The sequence below is a fragment of the Xenopus laevis genome, chromosome 1L (assembly GCF_017654675.1).
Source record: "Xenopus laevis strain J_2021 chromosome 1L, Xenopus_laevis_v10.1, whole genome shotgun sequence".
NCBI lineage: Eukaryota > Metazoa > Chordata > Amphibia > Anura > Pipidae > Xenopus > Xenopus laevis.
In genome coordinates, this window is record NC_054371.1 from 155101095 (window position 1) to 155119653 (window position 18559).

Here is an 18559-nt window from a genome sequence, read left to right on the forward strand (position 1 = left end):
AAATGTAAAAAAAGTAGGAAAGCAACATAATCATGCTAAAAGGTCCCAGGAGAACCAAATATGGCCTGTGATTGGCTATTGGTAGTCTCTATGTGAACTGGCAGCCTACAGGAGGCAGTACACATTTTTTATGCAACTAAAGCTTGCCTCCAAGCACCTACATTGAGGCCACTGGGAGCAAAATCAAAGGGGTTGGTGAGCAACATGTTGCTCACGAGCCACTGGTTGGGGATCACTGCGCTAAAGTGTGCAATTCGCTTTGATTTGAGATACTGTACAATATTACATTAAACACTTCAAATCAATTCTGTTCTTTCTTGATCTAAATATTGCATGCATGGTCATACCATGCCAGAGTCTCGGTGACGCCATTTCCAACAATACCCACTTTGTCAGCTTTATAGATACATATAAGCCTACTTGTAGACTAGGCTCCAGTCCAGACCTCTTTTTAAGCCTTATTTATTTGACCCTTATTGGCCACGAGGTTCTATATGCACCCTCCTCATCTGAATAGCCAATTGGCTTGAGTACATCATCTATGTACAATTTAAAGGCTTGATATGGCTTATCAAAAAATCCAAAGTTTTTATTTATGCAGCTATATTGAGTTTTAATTAAATGCAGAATTTCCATAATGTTTTACCAGATAAAGGCTCAAATAAATAAAATAATTGGAAGACAAATCTCTGGGGGAAAACCACTCATGGGGAAAATCACTCTTGGTATTTATTTCAAACGAGGTACCAAAATATATAAGCTCCACATTATGGACAAATACAGAATTTTATTAGGCTGCCAAAGCATCCAAAGCAGACATAGTTCAACATGATTAAAAATACTTTAATGACCTGCAATGCATAATTATGATTGTATGTTTTTTAACACCTTAACATCAATTATTTTGTCAGCATTTTTAGTCTATAACAGATTAAACCAACCATGGGCAATTACACAAAAGAAGCTGGTTTCATCTTGAATGCTTTTTCTGACAATGGGAGATTTCATGTTCTGTTTTTTTTAGTATTCCTTATCATTTACCTTGTAACAGTTGTTGGAAACATATTAATCCTCCTCCTCAGTAAAGTGGATTGCAATCTGCACACACCCATGTATTTTTTCCTCAGCAACCTTTCTTTTATGGATATGTGTTATACAAATACTACTATACCCAAAATGCTGCTCATAATCCTGCTTAAACATTCAGCCATATCCCTTCCAGCATGTGCTACCCAGTTGTATTGTTTCCTGTCATTGGCAGCCTCAGAGTCTTCCTTACTTGCATTGATGGCCTATGACCGGTATGTGGCTATTTGTAACCCACTGAGATATACATCTATAATGAACAAAGAGGTTTGCCTTCAGATGGCAGCTGGGACATGGATCATTGGATGTATCTATGGAGCCATTCACACTTCTAATACTTTTAGGCTACATTTCTGTGGCTCCAAAATTCTTAACCACTATTTCTGTGATATCCCTCCCTTGTTAAATATTTCATGCAATGATACATTTTTTGTTGAGATGACTGTTTTTGTGGTGGGTGGTTTTTTAATGCTTGGTTGCTTTGTATTGATTCTTGGATCTTATGTGCACATTCTTATTTCAGTCTTAAAGATTCCAAAAACAAGTGGAAGAGGCAAAACTTTTTCTATATGTGCATCACACTTAGTTGTTGTCTTGCTATATTATGGCAGTGGCAGCACTATGTACTTACGCCCCAAATCTAAACTGGTTGCAGATAAACAATGGCTTTTGTCTATTTTTTATGCAAATATAACACCTCTCTTAAACCCAATTATTTATAGCCTTAGAAACAAGGACATCAAAAGGGCATTTTTAAAATGGATCAAATAACTATAAAAATACAATTAATACTGTTATGCTAAAAATTGGGATTTACAAAAAGTTTGCCACATTATAAAAAAGGCACTTAGGCTTACAACTGTAGTTAAAGCTAAGTTTATTACATATTGTGGGTACACTACCAAAGCCATTTCTCAAGCCAGCAAGGTAGAAAAGTGCCAGATCTTGTCTCAAATTATTAATTGATTTTAATTCCCCCCCCTTACATCTCAAGATCACAACACAACTGGACGTATATTCACAGACATCAAAGAAGGCCTTTAAAAAAACGGACAAACTTGGTACGATATTACTAAAGTAGGGAGTGATGTATTTTAGAAATGTGGGGGTTTTTACTGCTAATGTGATACCAAAATCTAAGCACACTGTTGTTAAGATGGATTTACACAATTACATCAGTGCACAAATGTCATAAACTGCCCTTTGACATAATGGAAGCAGCAGTGTAGATGTAAAGGTGACCTTACACCATACAATCTTTTCTGCGGCCATTGGAATTGTTTTGCAGATGTTCTGGCACCTTGAAAGCTGCCCAATAAAAAAATTCCATCCTGCCCTATAGGCAAGATGACCAATATTTAGGGCTTTTGCCGAAGTCGGCCATCCCACGATACACAAACTGAATATCTTACATTAAGCATTTGTAGGGGGAAATGGGTTATGGCATACCAGTGATGCTGCAGGTTGTGTTCCAAATTCTAAAGATTGTTATTTAAATTTTACCCCACTGATTATCACATTCCTTAAGGTTCTCTTATCACTCATTACACCCTGTCCATAATTGAATTGCCTGTTTATCCTGCTAGAGGTAATTCTATCACATATTTATTAAAATTAGAGTTAAGTAGAATACATTTTATGTTTTGAAAAGTCATTACTTTTGGTGGTTCATGACCTATGACAAAAATTCTTGAATTTACCAGAATTTTATAAATAAAATGAAATGAAAGATGGAAAAGTGAAAAGTAGAGAAAGTTGCAAGGGCTTGCATTGCTTTCATTTGAGCTAAAAAATATTAGTAAACTGAAGAGATGATTGAGATGAAGAGCGGATGCATTGCTAGTGTACCCGTGTGAATACAAACATATAAAAACTTTTAATATGTCAAAGCAAACTTAGCATCTTTGTAATTAAGTTAGCCAATGAAAGTATGGCCTTTATACCACTTTTGTTACCCACAGTATTTAAAAGTCACGATTGTGGCCACTGTAGTGGCATAATTAAAGGTGACAAATGCACCCATCCGAGTCAAGGATATGGAATTCAATTAAAACATATGGCAACATGTAATACGGAGGGGGTAGTCTACTTGTTAAAATGCCCCTGTGGTCTTGGGTATGTGGGCCAAACTTCAAGAGCAGTTAAAACACGTCTAAATGAACATAAAAGCGTGATTAGAAATTACAAACCAGATGAGGGAACCGATCCTAAAGATAAAAAAAGTAAAGAGAAGTATAAAAGAGAAACCCTACTGGCTAGACACTTTTATAATGTGAAACATAATGTCTCCCAAATAAGATGGCAAGTTTTAGAAGTTATTTATAAAAATGCAGGTGTTGATTTTAAAAAATCATTATTGAGGAGAGAAGCTTATTGGATTTGGCGTCTGAAAACACTTTCGCCTAAAGGCCTCAATGAAGATTTTAATTTGACATGTTTTCTGTAATATATGTGGTTTCGTAGGTTTTTTAGATATTTATACACTATTTAATAATTTTTACAATCACCCTTTTCCTTCACAGATGAAGTATCATGATAGCCCAATTACACACGAGAGGTGTTAAGATTTTCCAAATATTAAAGCTAAAGTTAAAACGCAACCAGGGGCAGTGAGTAAAAAATGTTTTTTATTAATTGAAAGAAATGCTTTCCACTACCTAAAGAAATATATGTAACATTATTTAAAACATGATTTACACTGAAATTGTACTTAAATGAACTGAATGAGTTAATCACTAGGGATGTAGCGAACGTCGGAAAAAAAGTTCGCGAACATATTCGCGAACTTGCGCAAAAACGCGAGCGGTTCGCGAACGGTTCGCGAACCCCATAGACTTCAATGGGAAGGCGAACTTTAACATCTAGAAAAGACATTTCTGGCCAGAAAAATGATTTTAAAGTTGTTTAAAGGGTGCAACGACCTGGACAGTGGCATGCCAGAGGGGGATCAAGGGCAAAAATGTATCTGAAAAATCTGCCTGTGTGTGCTTGGAAGAGATAGTGTAGGGGGAGAGCTGTTAGTGATTTCAGGGACAGATGATAGTAAGTTTGCTGGCTAGTAATCTGCTTGATACTGCTCTGTATTGGAGGGACAGAAGTCTGCAGGGATTTGAGGGACATTTTAGCTTAGGTAGCTTTGCTGGCTAGTAATCTACTGTTCTCTTTAAACAACTGCCATACGTTGACCTTGTAGGCATTGTTTGCCCAGTTTTTTTGGATGCAGCCACTGAAGCACAGTTGCCAGAAAAAATATGCCATATAAATGCTGAAAATAGTCATTTTTTGCCATATACGTTGAGTCAACGTATGGCAAAAAATGACTATTTTCAGCATTTATATGGCATATTTTTTCTGGCCTCTGTGCTTCAGTGGCTGCGGCCAAAAAAACTGGGCAAACAATGCCTACAAGGTCAACGTATACACTACTACAGCGGTGGATACGGATTACGTAAAATATATGAATGCTGCTTGAAAAAAAGTAACTCAAGTGGTTTTTCTAGAGACGATAATATTATCAATATTTAGACAAAATGTGAACAAGCTCACACAGCTCGATGGCGGGTTGAAGAAAACACTGTGCAAATAATGCCTACAAGGCCAACGTATACACTACTACAGCGGTGGATACGGATTACGTAAAATATATGAATGCTGCTTGAAAAAAGTGACTCCGGTGTTTTTTCTGGAGACGGTAATATTATGGATATTTAGACAGAATGGGAACAAGGTCACACAGCTCGATGGCGGGTTGAAGAAAACAGTGTGCAAATAATGCCTACAAGGCCAACGTATACACTACTACAGCGGTGGATACGGATTACGTAAAATATATTATGGCTGCTTGAAAAAAGTGACTCCGGTGTTTTTTCTGGAGACGGTAATATTATGGATATTTAGACAGAATGTGAACAAGGTCACACAGCTCGATGGCGGGTTGAAGAAAACAGTGTGCAAATAATGCCTACAGGGCAAATAATGCCTAAAAGGTCAACTTATACACTACTACAGCGGTAGTAAAATAAAAAAAGTAAAATAAAAAAAAATGAATATTAAAAAAAAAAAATTAAAGTTGGTGCTGCTGAACTACTAGGAGCAGCAGATTAGCACACCAGTCCCACTCCCCAACACTGCTAGACTAATAGCACTGGGCTCTTATAGTAGTAGTAGTAGTAGTAGTAGTAAAACAACAAAAAAATAAATAAAAGCAGTCCTTACAAGGACTACTGTTATTGCAGCAGTCAGCAGATGAGATCAGAAGCAGGACAGCTGCCCACTGCAGCTACATACAGAGCACTGCAGTAGAAGGTAGATTACTAGCCAGCAAAGCTACCTAAGCTTAAATGTCCCTCAAACCCCTGCAGACTTCTGTCCCTCCAATAACAGAGCAGTATCAAAACGATTACTAGCCAGCAAACTTTCAACTGTCCCTGAAATCACTAACAGGCAGCAGCTCTCTCCCTACACTATCTCTTCAGCACACACAGGCAGAGTGAAAAAACGCTGCAGGGCTTCGGTTTTTATAGGGAAGGGGAGTGGTCCAGGGGAGAGCTTCCTGATTGGCTGCCATGTACCTGCTGGTCTGGGGTGAGAGGGCAAAAAAAAGCGCCAACAATGGCGAACCCAAAATGGCGAACGTCGCGCGACGTTCGCGAACTTCCGGCGAGCGCGAACACCCGATGTTCGCGCGAACAAGTTCGCCGGCGAACAGTTCGCGACATCTCTATTAATCACATAAATGATACTAATGAGATGTTACACAGATGAGATGGGAGGAGTTAAGGGTATAAGAATATGGCACTGTGCACTTTGTGAATTTATCCTGAAGAAGGGAGGCTGTGTCCCCCCGAAACGTTGAATATTTATTGTTGGTGGCATTAATAAAAGGGGCACAATCCCCGACTGCAATATTGGTGTGTGCGGACCGTTTTTCGAAACTACAAAGCAGTAAGGTGACCTGGCAAGGTCAACGGTGGGCCAGCACCACTACGCAGAATAAGTGGAAGGAGGTGTGCGGTAACACAAAGTTTTATTTAAAAGTCAAAACCATTTAATAAGATCACTCAAAGGACCTAGAAAAAATGTTTTTCTAGCCCAAGTTTTGAGGAAGGTTCTCTTGGTAGAATCAAAAACTGCAATTCAATGAAAGGGTTTATTTAAGTCCGCTGAGTGCTCCTATTTCATGGTTTTATATATATATATATATAAAGTCTCTAAGTACTCTAATGAAAACAAAAGGCAGGGTACACGGTCAAATATTGTATACACCAAATATGGAATCATTGATTCCAGGACCAGCACTCCCTATGTGATTCACTTTTACAGAAGTCCATCTTTCTGTAATAACAAAATCACTGTATCACATAGGGAGTGCTGGTCCTGGAATTAATGATTCCATATTTGGTGTATTTAGTATATATATATATATATATATATATATATATATATATATATATAGCGAGCAAAATATACTGTAAATAAAGACTGTAACAGTTGACAGCACTCCAAGGACGATTCCAACACGATACTTTTAGTCAAATAAGCGGAGATTTATTGTGATCCAACGTTTCGGCTCCACACAGGAGCCTTCGTCAAGGAAAAAACATACAGTGCACAATTCAGTGTTTAAATAAATCTAAAATGGTGCCAAATGAGCAGGTATGGGGTGCCTGTCAATCACCATTAAGGGGTTAAAACCAAATGTAACATACTGCCATCCTATACTAAAAGAGCATTAATCGCCTCTCCACCAGCCACAGTCGCCACTGAATTTATACTTCATCTGCTGGAACTTACTCTAACCATGAATTTTCAGATTTGAAAAGTCCTTTTACCTGCAGACATCAGGGACAGCAATGGGCAGTGCCTTCGCTCCATCATATGCCAACCTGTTTGAAACCACGCACATCAACCCATTGGTGCAGTCTATACTAACGTATTTTCGTTACATTGACGATCTATTCTTTCTATGGACCAGTACAGAGGCAGCTCTAATAGACTTTCATCAATACCTCAACAATTTGGATACACCAATTAAACTCACCTCGGAGTTTGACAAGGACTGTATTAACTTCTTGGATCTAAACATTTTTTTCCTCAACGAGAAAATTGAAACCAGACTGTTTAGAAAACCCACAGATAGGAACTCCATCCTAGATGCTGCTAGCAATCACCCTCCAGCCACCAGGACCACCATCAGAAATCACAGGGCCCCATACGACAACATTTCCTGGGCCCCCTGAGCTGCGCCCACCACAAGCCCCAGCTACAGGTCCACCCCCCACCACACAGTAAAAAAAACTAAAAAAATATTGGTGGCTAATAAAAAATAAAAAGATATTGGTGGTCAGGGCCCCCCATAAAAAATATTGGTGGCTTGGACCCCACATGAGAAAAAAAAATTGGTGGCCAGGCCCCCCCCCACATTATAAGAAAATTGGTGGCCGGGGCCCATTAAACGTCCATGCCTTCCCGAAGTCAGCAGCTCTCAGAAAGATGGGGGGCCCGGCTAATCAAGGAAGTGTGTCGTGGCCGGGGCCCCCCTTACCCTCAGGGCCCCCTACAACTCTCCCCCCTGCCCCCCCCTGATGGCTGCCCTGCCAGCTTCCATCAGGGGCATTCCATACTCCTGAGGGTAATATGAAACAACAGCACAAAAGAGACAGCAGACTCACAGTTAAAGGATATGTTTAATAGGTTTGTGGAAAGAGGATATCCAAAGGGTGTGTTACATACCCAAATGGATAGAGCTTTGCAGTATTCCCAAGATGATTTGCTGTCCACGAGGAGTTCCCAGAAGGAAGTTACCAGTCCACTGATCTTCACCACGACATACTCCTCTGCATCACGACAGGTAACAGAAAGCATTAACAAACATTGGCCCATGCTGAACACGGATGACTCCCTTTTTCTTTATACAGCACGGAAACCAAACTTGGGATACAGAAGGGACAAGAGTTTGTGAGATCTGCTGGTACGGACGGACATCAGCACAACAGCCAAAAAAGAAACAAATTGGTTAACAAAAAATACCAAATGTCCCGACTGTGTCACCTGTAGATGCCTCCTCACTGGACCGGATTTTCTACACCCCCATAAGGGCAAAAAATTCAAGATTAGACACAGATTAACCTGTACCTCTACGTATGTGGTTTACATTATAACATGCCCGTGTGGCCGTTACTATGTGGGGAAAACATGCACCACATTAAGAGAAAGGATAGCCAATCACAGATTGGCTATCAGTAAGGCCCTTAAAGAACATAAAGCGGCACAACCTGTGGCAAAACATTTAACCATGGGACATCCTCTCCCGACCTTTAGTTGCATGGCCATTGACAACCAACCCCCACTTACAAGAGGGGGTAATAGGGACCAAGCCCTTCTTCGGAGAGAGTCTCGTTGAATTTACAAACTTGAAACACTGGCCCCCCCATGGACTAAACAAAACGCTACATTTGGGGTGTTTCCTATGACCCCTCTGCAAACCAACGAACAACTGATGGCCTATGCACCCTGTATACTATTTGATTGATGTAATTCTCTTTCATGTTTTTGCAAATGCACAATCGGAGTATAATTGATTGGTACTTCCCTATATTGCAACATTGTTGCTTCCCTCATTATGAACCTAGAAATGGCTGGGCATGGACCATTTGATTGTGCTATTATTTGGGTTACCACCCTATTACGCCCTTCCCATCAATAGCGAACAGATACTACACCAGTACACATTGTCTGTTAACTACTGCTTTTTCCCTATTCTTTATAATGGCCTCCAGGCTATTACAGCTATTTTTTTCATATACACAGTGACCGGGTGGTGCAACACAGGAATCCCCGTAGGCATAAGCGATGATGTAGGACCAATTGGAACCGTATGCTGTAAGTGGACAATGAGCTTAGGAGAGTAGCACAAGCGCTGCACTTATAAAATTCTGGCACCTGAGATATAAGCAATGAGCTGATTCTAATTGACGGCACCCGACCTCAGGCAACAGGGGTAAGGGTTAAGGTTCGGTGACTCCCAAGGTTGTGGCAATAGAGTTGTCCCGTTCGGCCCTAGACTAACCCCTTGTACCTCCGAGATGCCATGTTAAGTCTAACCTCCGATGGTTAGCATGTGGGCAGACTGGCAGCCGCAGATGGTTGCTAGGGTAATGAGCACAATGATACGCCTTCGGAATGCGGGTTGCCTAGCAGCTGAGCATCTACTCTCTGCGGCTACACGGAGACTAGGCGCTTCCAGTCTACCGCTACAGCATGTCGGACGGGTTAACCCAGAAGGATCCCGGCAGTCTAACTTACCGCTGTAGAAAGTAGGACGCACCCATGGCTCTGGTATACACTAGCCTTATATATAAGGTAAAAGTATAGGTTGGCAGTATGTTACATTTGGTTTTAACCCCTTAATGGTGATTGAGAGGCACCCCATACCTGCTCATTTGGCGCCATTTTAGATTTATTTAAACACTGAATTGTGCACTGTATGTTTTTTTCCCTGATGAAGGCTCCTGTGTGGAGCCGAAACGTTGGATCACAATAAACCTCCACTTATTTGACTAAAAGTATCGTGTTGGAATCGTCCTTGGAGTGCTGTCAACTGTTGCAGTCTTATATATATATATATATATATATATATATATATTATATATTATATATATATATATATATACTGTATATATGTGTGAATTTGTTCTGTAATGAAAATGATATAACAATCTGAGGTGATGCAGTGGATAGTATAATTGTGTTTTCTTTTTTCGGGTTGACATTCTCTTCATTAACATGTGGAAGACAACATTAGAGAGCTGACAATTCAGAGCATCCCCAGACTAAAAGCAGATAAAACCCAAAGGAGCAATAATTGCACCTATGGCATATAAAGGAAGAGACTGTAGCTATTAGTGGCAATGAACTTTGTCTGTAAAGGAGGTCCAGCAACTTGCATTGACAGAATGCCAGACAGTTCAAATGGAAACACAAAAAACAAAAAAAAAAAACATTTTGGTGATAAAGCAGTAATATTTCTATTGAAAAGTGCTGCATTTTAAATTCCTCTACAATTCAAGATTCGCTGTACAATCACAATCACAGAGCATTTTACAGATATGGGATCTTTTATCCAAAATGTTTTCTCATTTTTTTTAAAACCTCTAAAAATTTTGAGATTTATGAAGTGTATTTATGAAGTGTAAAAATCATGAAAACCAGTAACACAAACCTAACCAGGTAAACGTTGTCGAGGACCTATAGAAGTCAGTGGGAGATGCATTGATCTTTTGGACTGCTTTAAATCAATTCGGTGTTCTCCCAGTACTAGTCTGTGAGTAAGGCACTCCTGCCGTACAAATTGGTGAAAAAGCACGTTGTGGAGACAAAGCTTTAACTAATGCTTAAACATCAATGTGCATAGTCTGTGTGTCGAAAGGGCAATTAAACTCAAAAGTCTGGTGACACTTCACTTTAAGTAGTACAGGTGGTGATTAAGTTTAAACATAAATACTACACTGTATATTTTTTATTATTTCCCTTTTTTATTGTTGTATGCCTTTGCCATCCTTAGGGCACTGATCATTATTGGATAATCTGCTTTTGATACAACGGTGAGACTGTATCTGTATCGGCAGAAGGAAGAGTACTGAAAGCTTTGAGCTATCCTTACTGCGAACTGCTAATTGTTTATAATTTTGGAAAATGTAACATATTCCTTCCACATAATTTTGTTCATGGAAATAAAATCATTTCTTCAGACATAATTTTGAAATGTAAAATATAATTTATTTTAAAAACATACATATCATAATTTTTGGGATTCAACAAAGAATATTAAAAGTGGAAAAACACCAGATGCCACCGTTATACTGTATTTGGCAGCCATGATGATGCTGGCTAATAAAAGCACTGAGAGAGCTGTACCACACTTCATTTTGCTTGGTTTTCAAAGCTCTCCAGCCAATCGGAGCTGCCTCTTATTATTTTTTGTTGTTGCATACATAATCATAATCCTGCAAAATGTAGCAGTGATTGTGGTAGTTCACTGGGATTCCAAACTGCATACACCAATGTACTTCTTTCTCACCAAGTTAGCATGCTTAGAAACATTGTATGTGTCAGTTACAGTCCCTAAAATCCTGGCTTGCCTTGCTACAAGCAATAATGCAATTTCTGTAGGTGGGTGCATACTACAGTTGTACTTCTTCCTTTCCTTGGCATGTACAGAGTGCTTCCTCTTAGCAGCAATGGCTTTTGATAGATATTTGGCTATTTGTGTTCCATTACGCTACCACTGTATTATGACAAGCAAGATGTGCTGGAGTCTGACATGGGCAAGCCTGTTTATGGGCTTCTTGTCTTGCTCATTCTCAGTAGGTCTAATCTCTAAACTGAATTGCTGTGGACCAAATGTTATCAACCACTTTGTGTGCGACATCTCCCCTGTTATAAACCTGTCCTGTGAGGACATTTCAGCTGTAGAATTAGTGGATTTTATTGCCGCATTGATTGTGTTGCTTAGTTCATCCGTGCCAATCATTGTGTCATATATTTATATCATATCCACTATACGCAAAATATCCTCTGAGAAAGGATGGAAAAAAACATTTTCCACGTGTGCCTCCCACCTAACAGTAGTCATTATATTTTTTGGGACAACCATCTTTATGTATGCACGGCCCAAGGCCATTCAGTCTTTTGATTTTAACAAGTTTCTGTCTGTGCTGTATTCTGTTATCATCCCTGTAATTAACCCCATGATTTACACATTAAGAAACAATGATATGAAAAGGAGTATGAAAAATATGTTTGGCGCCAGTTTACCGTTGAGAAAATAAAAAGAAGGATGGCAAATTCTACCATTAACATATCATTCACACTACTGAAGTCTAATTTGGATTATCTGAATAAAACAGTGTTTGTACATTTATAAGAATATTGCCTGATTTTGTCTGAGAATATAAATTGTTTATGTAGATTAATTATAAAGCAGGGTTTGCGTCTGTTGTCCATTTGTTAGCCAAGACCTCTTTTTTGTATTCCGCAGCAAGTAGATACAGTAGTACTGATAGAGAAGTTCTATTACTGTCAAAGGAAAATATACCAGGGTTATGCAATAAAAGGCACAAATGTGCACAGGTGCAGTAACCCATAGCAACCAATCAGCAGGAAAAATGTATCAGTTTAAAAGCAAATATCTTATTGGTTGCTATGAGTTACTGCTACTGGGCAAACCTAGTGCCTTAAATTACATATGGGGGTTAGTATTTTAAAAGCTAACTCCCTGCCTACTCACCAAACCACATTAACCAGAGGACTAAAAAGAAAAGGGGGGCTTGCACAGTTGCAAGCTTTCCAATGGAAAGTTATCTTTCACCCTCCACCACAAAGTGGTTTTCAATGTCCATGCTTTTGGTTTATGATCATTGCCATGGAGGCTGGGGCCTGTAGTGACATTGCCAATCATGGCAGCTGCCAACCCTGCTGTATATTACTAGTTCAAGTACTGGGCAACTCTACACTTCTGCGTGATCCAAGAGACTTTTTACTATAATAATATAACTCTAGATGTAAATTATTTATATTTTGGGAGATAACATCAAATGGAATAAGGCCACACACAGCTGCCCAGGTGCATGTTAGCATTTAAATCCACCACATATACCTGCACCTGGACCAATACAATCATTAAAGGTGAAGGAAAGGGGCTGATTCCTGACGTAGAAGCAGATTCTATGCCTGTGTACAAACTCTGTGTGTGGCATTAGCATTACACTGCATCATGAACTCACTAACTGAGCTTATACACTTGTCTATAATACTGGAAGTTTTTTAAGGTTTTAAATGAATTACTGGAAAACAGTTTGCTGTATGCCTTTGCATTGATATATTTTATTTACCCTACCCATCCCAGGCACAGATGGCAAAATGACAAAAGAATCACCTAATGTTCTGTTGCCCTTACAGCATGATAAATTGTACTAAGTATGACGAAAACAGATTTTGGATACTTTATATATTTGCATAACACTGGCTTTCACCCAATTCTATCTACAATTACTGTAAGGTGTTCTGATAAACAACATTCATATATAGTGCAGTGATTTTAATTTAAGTTTATAGTTATGGGACCTGTTATCCAGAATGCTCGGGTCCTGTGGTTTTCGGAATAATTTACAAAACATACCTTTATCTAGTGTGCATTTCGTAATCAATGCAAAGGACTGGCAAGCTGCTCCATGCAAAAAACTTTCCACTTTTTTTCTTCCTTTACATTTGTCTAATAGAATATTTAGGGGCTGATTCATTAAGGGTCGAATATCGAGGGTTAATTAACCCTCGATATTCGACTAGGAATTGAAATCCTTCGACTTCGAATATCGAAGTCGAAGGATTTAGCGCAAATTCTGCGATCGTACGATCGAAGGATTATTCCTTTGATCGAATGATTAAATCCTTCGAATCGAACGATTCGAAGGATTTTAATCCAACGATCGAAGGAATATCCTTCGATCAAAAAAACTTAGGAAAGCCTATGGGGACCTTCCCCATAGGCTAACATTGACTTCGGTAGCTTTTAGCTGCCGAACTAGGGGGTCGAAGTTTTTTTTAAAGAGATAGTACTTCGACTATCGAATTGTCGAATAGTCGAACGATTTTTAGTTCGAATCCTTTGATTCGAAGTCGTAGTCGAAGGTCGAAGTAGCCCATTCGATTGGTCGAAGTAGCCCAAAAAATACTTCGAAATTCGAAGTTTTTTTACTTCGAATCCTTCACTCGAATTTAGTGAATCGGCCCCTAAGAGATCCTTTTCTAATATGCAAAATTATTGGCACACATTTGGATTTTTACTAGTTTCTTTGAGTACTCACATGTAGACAATGTACCATATCCCACACAAGTCCCAACAGATATTTTGCTTATGTATTGTACATATTGTAAATACCTGTTGGGCACCAATTAAACAATAATGTCCCAATAAAGTGAATGTAAAATGATTTTTCTTTCTTTTTTTCTGTAACGTCTATGAAGGCAGCACTGACTTGGTTTGTCGATATATTTTTTGTCAGTGTCACTGACTCTGGCTGACTGGTTACAACTTCTGTCACCTCCAATAACCTTCCTATTCTTTAATTTAATCTGGCTCTATACCCATAGTGGCCTTGCCATAGTTTGAACTCAGAAGATAAACATGTCTATTTCTAATCACTGTCTATATCTCAGCTTGGTTACTGTATCCACAAGTGCACTAAGCTGATGTAACTCAATGTATCAGGTAATAATTTCCTCTGGTCTCAACATTTAAGTGCATAATGAACCCATTCTCAAGAGGTGAAAACATGGGAGGAGAATTATTAAAACTGAACTGGAGATTTTCCCCATTTATCAATACCTTCCTTTTTGTCAAGAAAAAACTTTTATATAATGGATATATTTATTAAAGCAGGTAGATATGTCAATTTGGTAGAATATGTTCTGCTTTGAACAGTCAAACTTCTGTGGGCTGTAAGAACCCTCTGCATAGTTTTGCAAGCAGTTAAGAAGACTTCCTATGCTGGAATAATTAGCAAAAATAAAATTGTTAAATATTAAATACTCAATGTTTTTTATTGGTAAAAGAAAAAAATGCATGAAAACTGGGACCATATTGAACAATATAAAACTAATTGGGGAATGTAATAAAAGTTGCAAAGAGCAAAACAATTTGCACAAATAATTATAAAAATTTGAATCTCGCAATGTATTACTCTTCCTTAAACTATTATAACTGCAAATTTTAATTGCGAATTTTAATTGCAAATAGCCCACTTTTAAGAAGTGCTTGAAGGTATCGTAATCTTTTCGAACATACTCTTACAACTTTTTCAGTAAGAAGTTTTATTGCACTGGTGCAAACTATAAAATTTGCAAACCTTCTTCCCGTCCGAAGTGGACGCTAAACATTTTCCGGGTTTGCAAAAGCTATATTAAATTTGCGTAACTAGGCATAACTTTTCATTCCCATAAGGGAGGAATTTATTGGTCGCTAACACAAAAAACGCTTACAATGAGAATTGATGTACGCAACAATGTTGCCATTGCGAACACTTTGCCCCTTACACGACAATAGGATAGTGATTAAGAATTTTATCACTTTTGGAGCAAACGTAACAATTTTTTCATTAAGAAGTTTTATTACATACTGCACACTGCACACTGCCTTCTCCTTTAGCGCACACTCCAGTGTGCAGTGTACAGTATGTAATAAAACTTCTTAATGAAAAAATTGTTACGTTTGCTCCAAAAGTTTACGCCACCTTCAAGCAGGTGTTTGCAATGCACAAGTAAGATACACAATCTAAAAAAGCTTAATTAAGAATATTACATTACAATTTTTATTCGCAAAGTTCCCATTAGGGGCCAATTTAAACATCAATTTTTTCTGGTGGAGTTTTTGAAGGGGAAAACTTGAATTTTTAGAGAGAAACAAACTTTTAAAGATTTGTTATACCCCAAACCTGCTAAAAATCCTAATCCAAAAACACTCCATCACAAACATGCAAGGTCATGTAGAAGTCAATGGCAGATGTCCCTGAAGTTGTTTTTTGTTGATCCTCACTGGATAATCAGAATATGTTGTGGGTTTTCGGGCGACGACTTGAAAAATCATAATATTCAGGAGTCAAACTGGAAATATTCTTTTTCAACATTTTTATTGGGTTTTCCGAAACATACAGAATTACTTTTACACAGCGTAAATTGAGTATGATTAAACTATTTGAACTCGAAATATTTGTACAACCAGAATTTTCGTATGATTTTATAGTCTTTTCCTGCACCGACTTTTTTGAGCTGATTATTTCTTAAATGATTTTAATTTCTGGATGGCAGTTAGGTAATAATTTCAAGTTTTAGTAAATACCCCTCTAAATGTGTGGAGGTGTATTAAAAAAATCAATTGTATGCCCATACCTAGGGGCCCATTTATTAAGCATTGTTTATGTCCTGTCAATTTTTAGAGACGTATTAATCCGAGAATACTCAAACATCTCAAACATCTCAAGGTCATCTAGAAGTCAACGGCAGATGTCCCTGAAGTTGTTTCTTGACATTGTGAGCTGTGCTGGATAATCCGATAAAGTTTGTGCATTCATTTGATAATCCAATAAAGTAGAGTTTTTGCAGAGACAATTCAATAAATCAAATTTTCGGAGCGTCAATTGTACGAATTGAAGTTACGCTCAATTTTGTTGCATCGGTTTTTGCTCCGACTTTATTGAGAAAAATGATTGATAAATGAATGCACCAGCCTTGGGTTCTTCCAGCGAGCACCACGCAGCGATCAGCTTCTAGCTTCTTCTTTCTTTGCACGGGTTTACATGCACAATAGCGCGAAAATCCGACCGTTAATGAAGAAGTCGGCTAATTCATTCTACTGCGCATGAGTCTGCCCCAGTAAATTTGAAGAAGGAAGCCAATCGTTCCGTGGTGCTCGCTGGAATAAAACCACACCAGTGCAGTTTTTCTCCTGGTAGGAGCACCGGCCCGGGGTGTGAGGTAAGTAAATATAATCACTTGGGGGTGCCTAACTTTTTTGGCACCCCAAAGTAAATAGCCTTTTCCTTCTCCTTTAACTGGATCACGGAAAAAAAAACTAGCAAAAACCCGAATGACTTGAAAAAAGCTAACATTTTTGTAGTTTTTACCCAAACCCCCCAAAAAGTCAGATTTTCAGGCTAAACCCAGCGCAGACCACAAGAACTTCATATTGGGATAGGTATAGAACCTTTCCCATTGACTTATACAGGACCTCGACAGGTCTGAGATGGCGGATTTTCGGATTCTGGCTTTTTGCAGCATCAGTGTATAAGTCTTGAAAATTTCTAGTGAAAAAACTTGAATTTTTCAAGAATTTAATAATTGGATTTTAATAAATAACCCCCTAAATGTCACAATATAAGGCTGATTACTAATTAATACATATAATTGTGCTGGCAGCACAGAAACCATTGCAACTAGCATCATAATTTAATAATCAGCCTTGTAGCATCAGCTTATATTACAGACCAACTTAATTTTCTGCTTTTTGCAACGACCCCTAAGCTTAGCTTCTCAACATCTGCGCCCACTGAGCATGTGAGTGCTAGATGTTGACCCCCTGTCACCAGTTTGAAGTCCTGGATCATTGCTGCTATTGTGATGCTGAAACTTTAGGCTGGTGCAATAAGTTCAGTATATGCCATTTGGCATTTCTAGCCATTTAAATTTTTAGTTCTCCGTTAATAATATCACAGCAGAAGACGTTAATTGACTTTTAATCACTTTTTTTAGCAGTTAATTTGCGCTAAAAAAAGACCAAAGTCCATCAAGTTCAACCCCTTCAAACAAATCCCAGTGTACATTTATTCACATACTTATACTAATTTATCTATACACTCTCCTTTATATAAATTATGGGGCAAATTTATTAAAGCAATACTGACTCATTCCTATAAAAAGCATAGAAACGTGTCAGTAGGGATGGGTGATTTTTTTCGCCTTGTTTCGCTTGAAAAAATGACACCCATAGACTTGTATGGAGTTTGTCAGTATCAAGTAAATGCTGCACCCGGGAATAGTTCCCCGCAAAGCCGCCCCCAGCCCCCGCGTTCACCCAACCCTGCTAAATGATATTCTGTACCATTTCAGTGACGCTGGGCTGGGGCCGGTGCGATCGTTCCATAGGCTAACTACGAATTAAAACAGGAATTCAGCCTATGGAAGGATCGCTCTGACCCCAGCCCAGCATCACTGAAGCAATGTGGAAGTAGTGTCAGTCAGTCTGCTGCACACAGGTTCGCGGGGCTGGGGGCGGCTTTGCGGGGAACTATTCCGTGTACAGCATTTACTTGATACTGACACTTACTTGATACTAATTTTTTATAGGATCGTGTCAGTATCACTTTAAGGGTCGAATAGTAAATTTGCATTTTGAATTGTTTTTTGGTGTCAAAATTCACACATTCGAATTTTAATCAATTTGAATGTAAATTAGAATGTAAGATTTATCACATCTCACCAATGGAAACAGTTCTAATTCGAATATTCACCACCGAAAACCTGCCGAGTTAATTTACAAGTCAATGGCAGAAGTTCGTTGAACCACTTGAATATGTTAATTGCCTTCCTGACATTCAAGGTTTTTTTGGGAGAAAAACTCGATTCATACAAAAACAGGAATTCAGCCTATGGAAGGATCGCTCCGACCACAGCCCAGCATCACTGAAGCAATGTGGAAGATCTGTTAGGAGTGTCAGTCGGTCTGCTGCACACAGCAAATTTTTTGTCTGCACCTTTCTGTATGCAAAGGACTTGTCTAGGGTGTTCATAGTTTAGTAGAAAATACTGGTGAAGCTGTAGTGGTGACAATTCTTCCCTCTAATTTACATTTAATTTTGCTTACTCTGTCCATTATTTTTGTATAGTATACCATGAATCTCTCTTCCCTAAGAGACAACACATC

The 18559-nt window shown here is 38.6% G+C and overlaps 2 protein-coding genes across 2 annotated transcripts; both read left to right on the forward strand.

The window, feature by feature from the left end:
• Positions 1 to 942: 942 nt before the first annotated feature.
• On the forward strand, positions 943 to 1857 carry LOC108695643 (olfactory receptor 1030). Its single transcript, XM_018224384.1, has one exon. It carries the CDS (start codon positions 943 to 945, stop codon positions 1855 to 1857), a length of 915 nt encoding a protein of 304 aa, XP_018079873.1.
• A 9050-nt stretch (positions 1858 to 10907) lies between these two features.
• LOC108695644 (olfactory receptor 6B1) lies at positions 10908 to 11915 on the forward strand. The gene has a single exon (XM_018224389.2). It carries the CDS (start codon positions 10962 to 10964, stop codon positions 11913 to 11915), a length of 954 nt encoding a protein of 317 aa, XP_018079878.1. The 5' UTR covers positions 10908 to 10961.
• Positions 11916 to 18559: the final 6644 nt, after the last annotated feature.

What these genes read in the sequence shown, in the direction of transcription:
- LOC108695643 (XM_018224384.1), top strand. Translation starts at nt 943, where the DNA reads ATGGGCAATTACACAAAAGAAGCTGGTTTCATCTTGAATGCTTTTTCT.
- LOC108695644 (XM_018224389.2), top strand. Translation starts at nt 10,962, where the DNA reads ATGATGATGCTGGCTAATAAAAGCACTGAGAGAGCTGTACCACACTTC.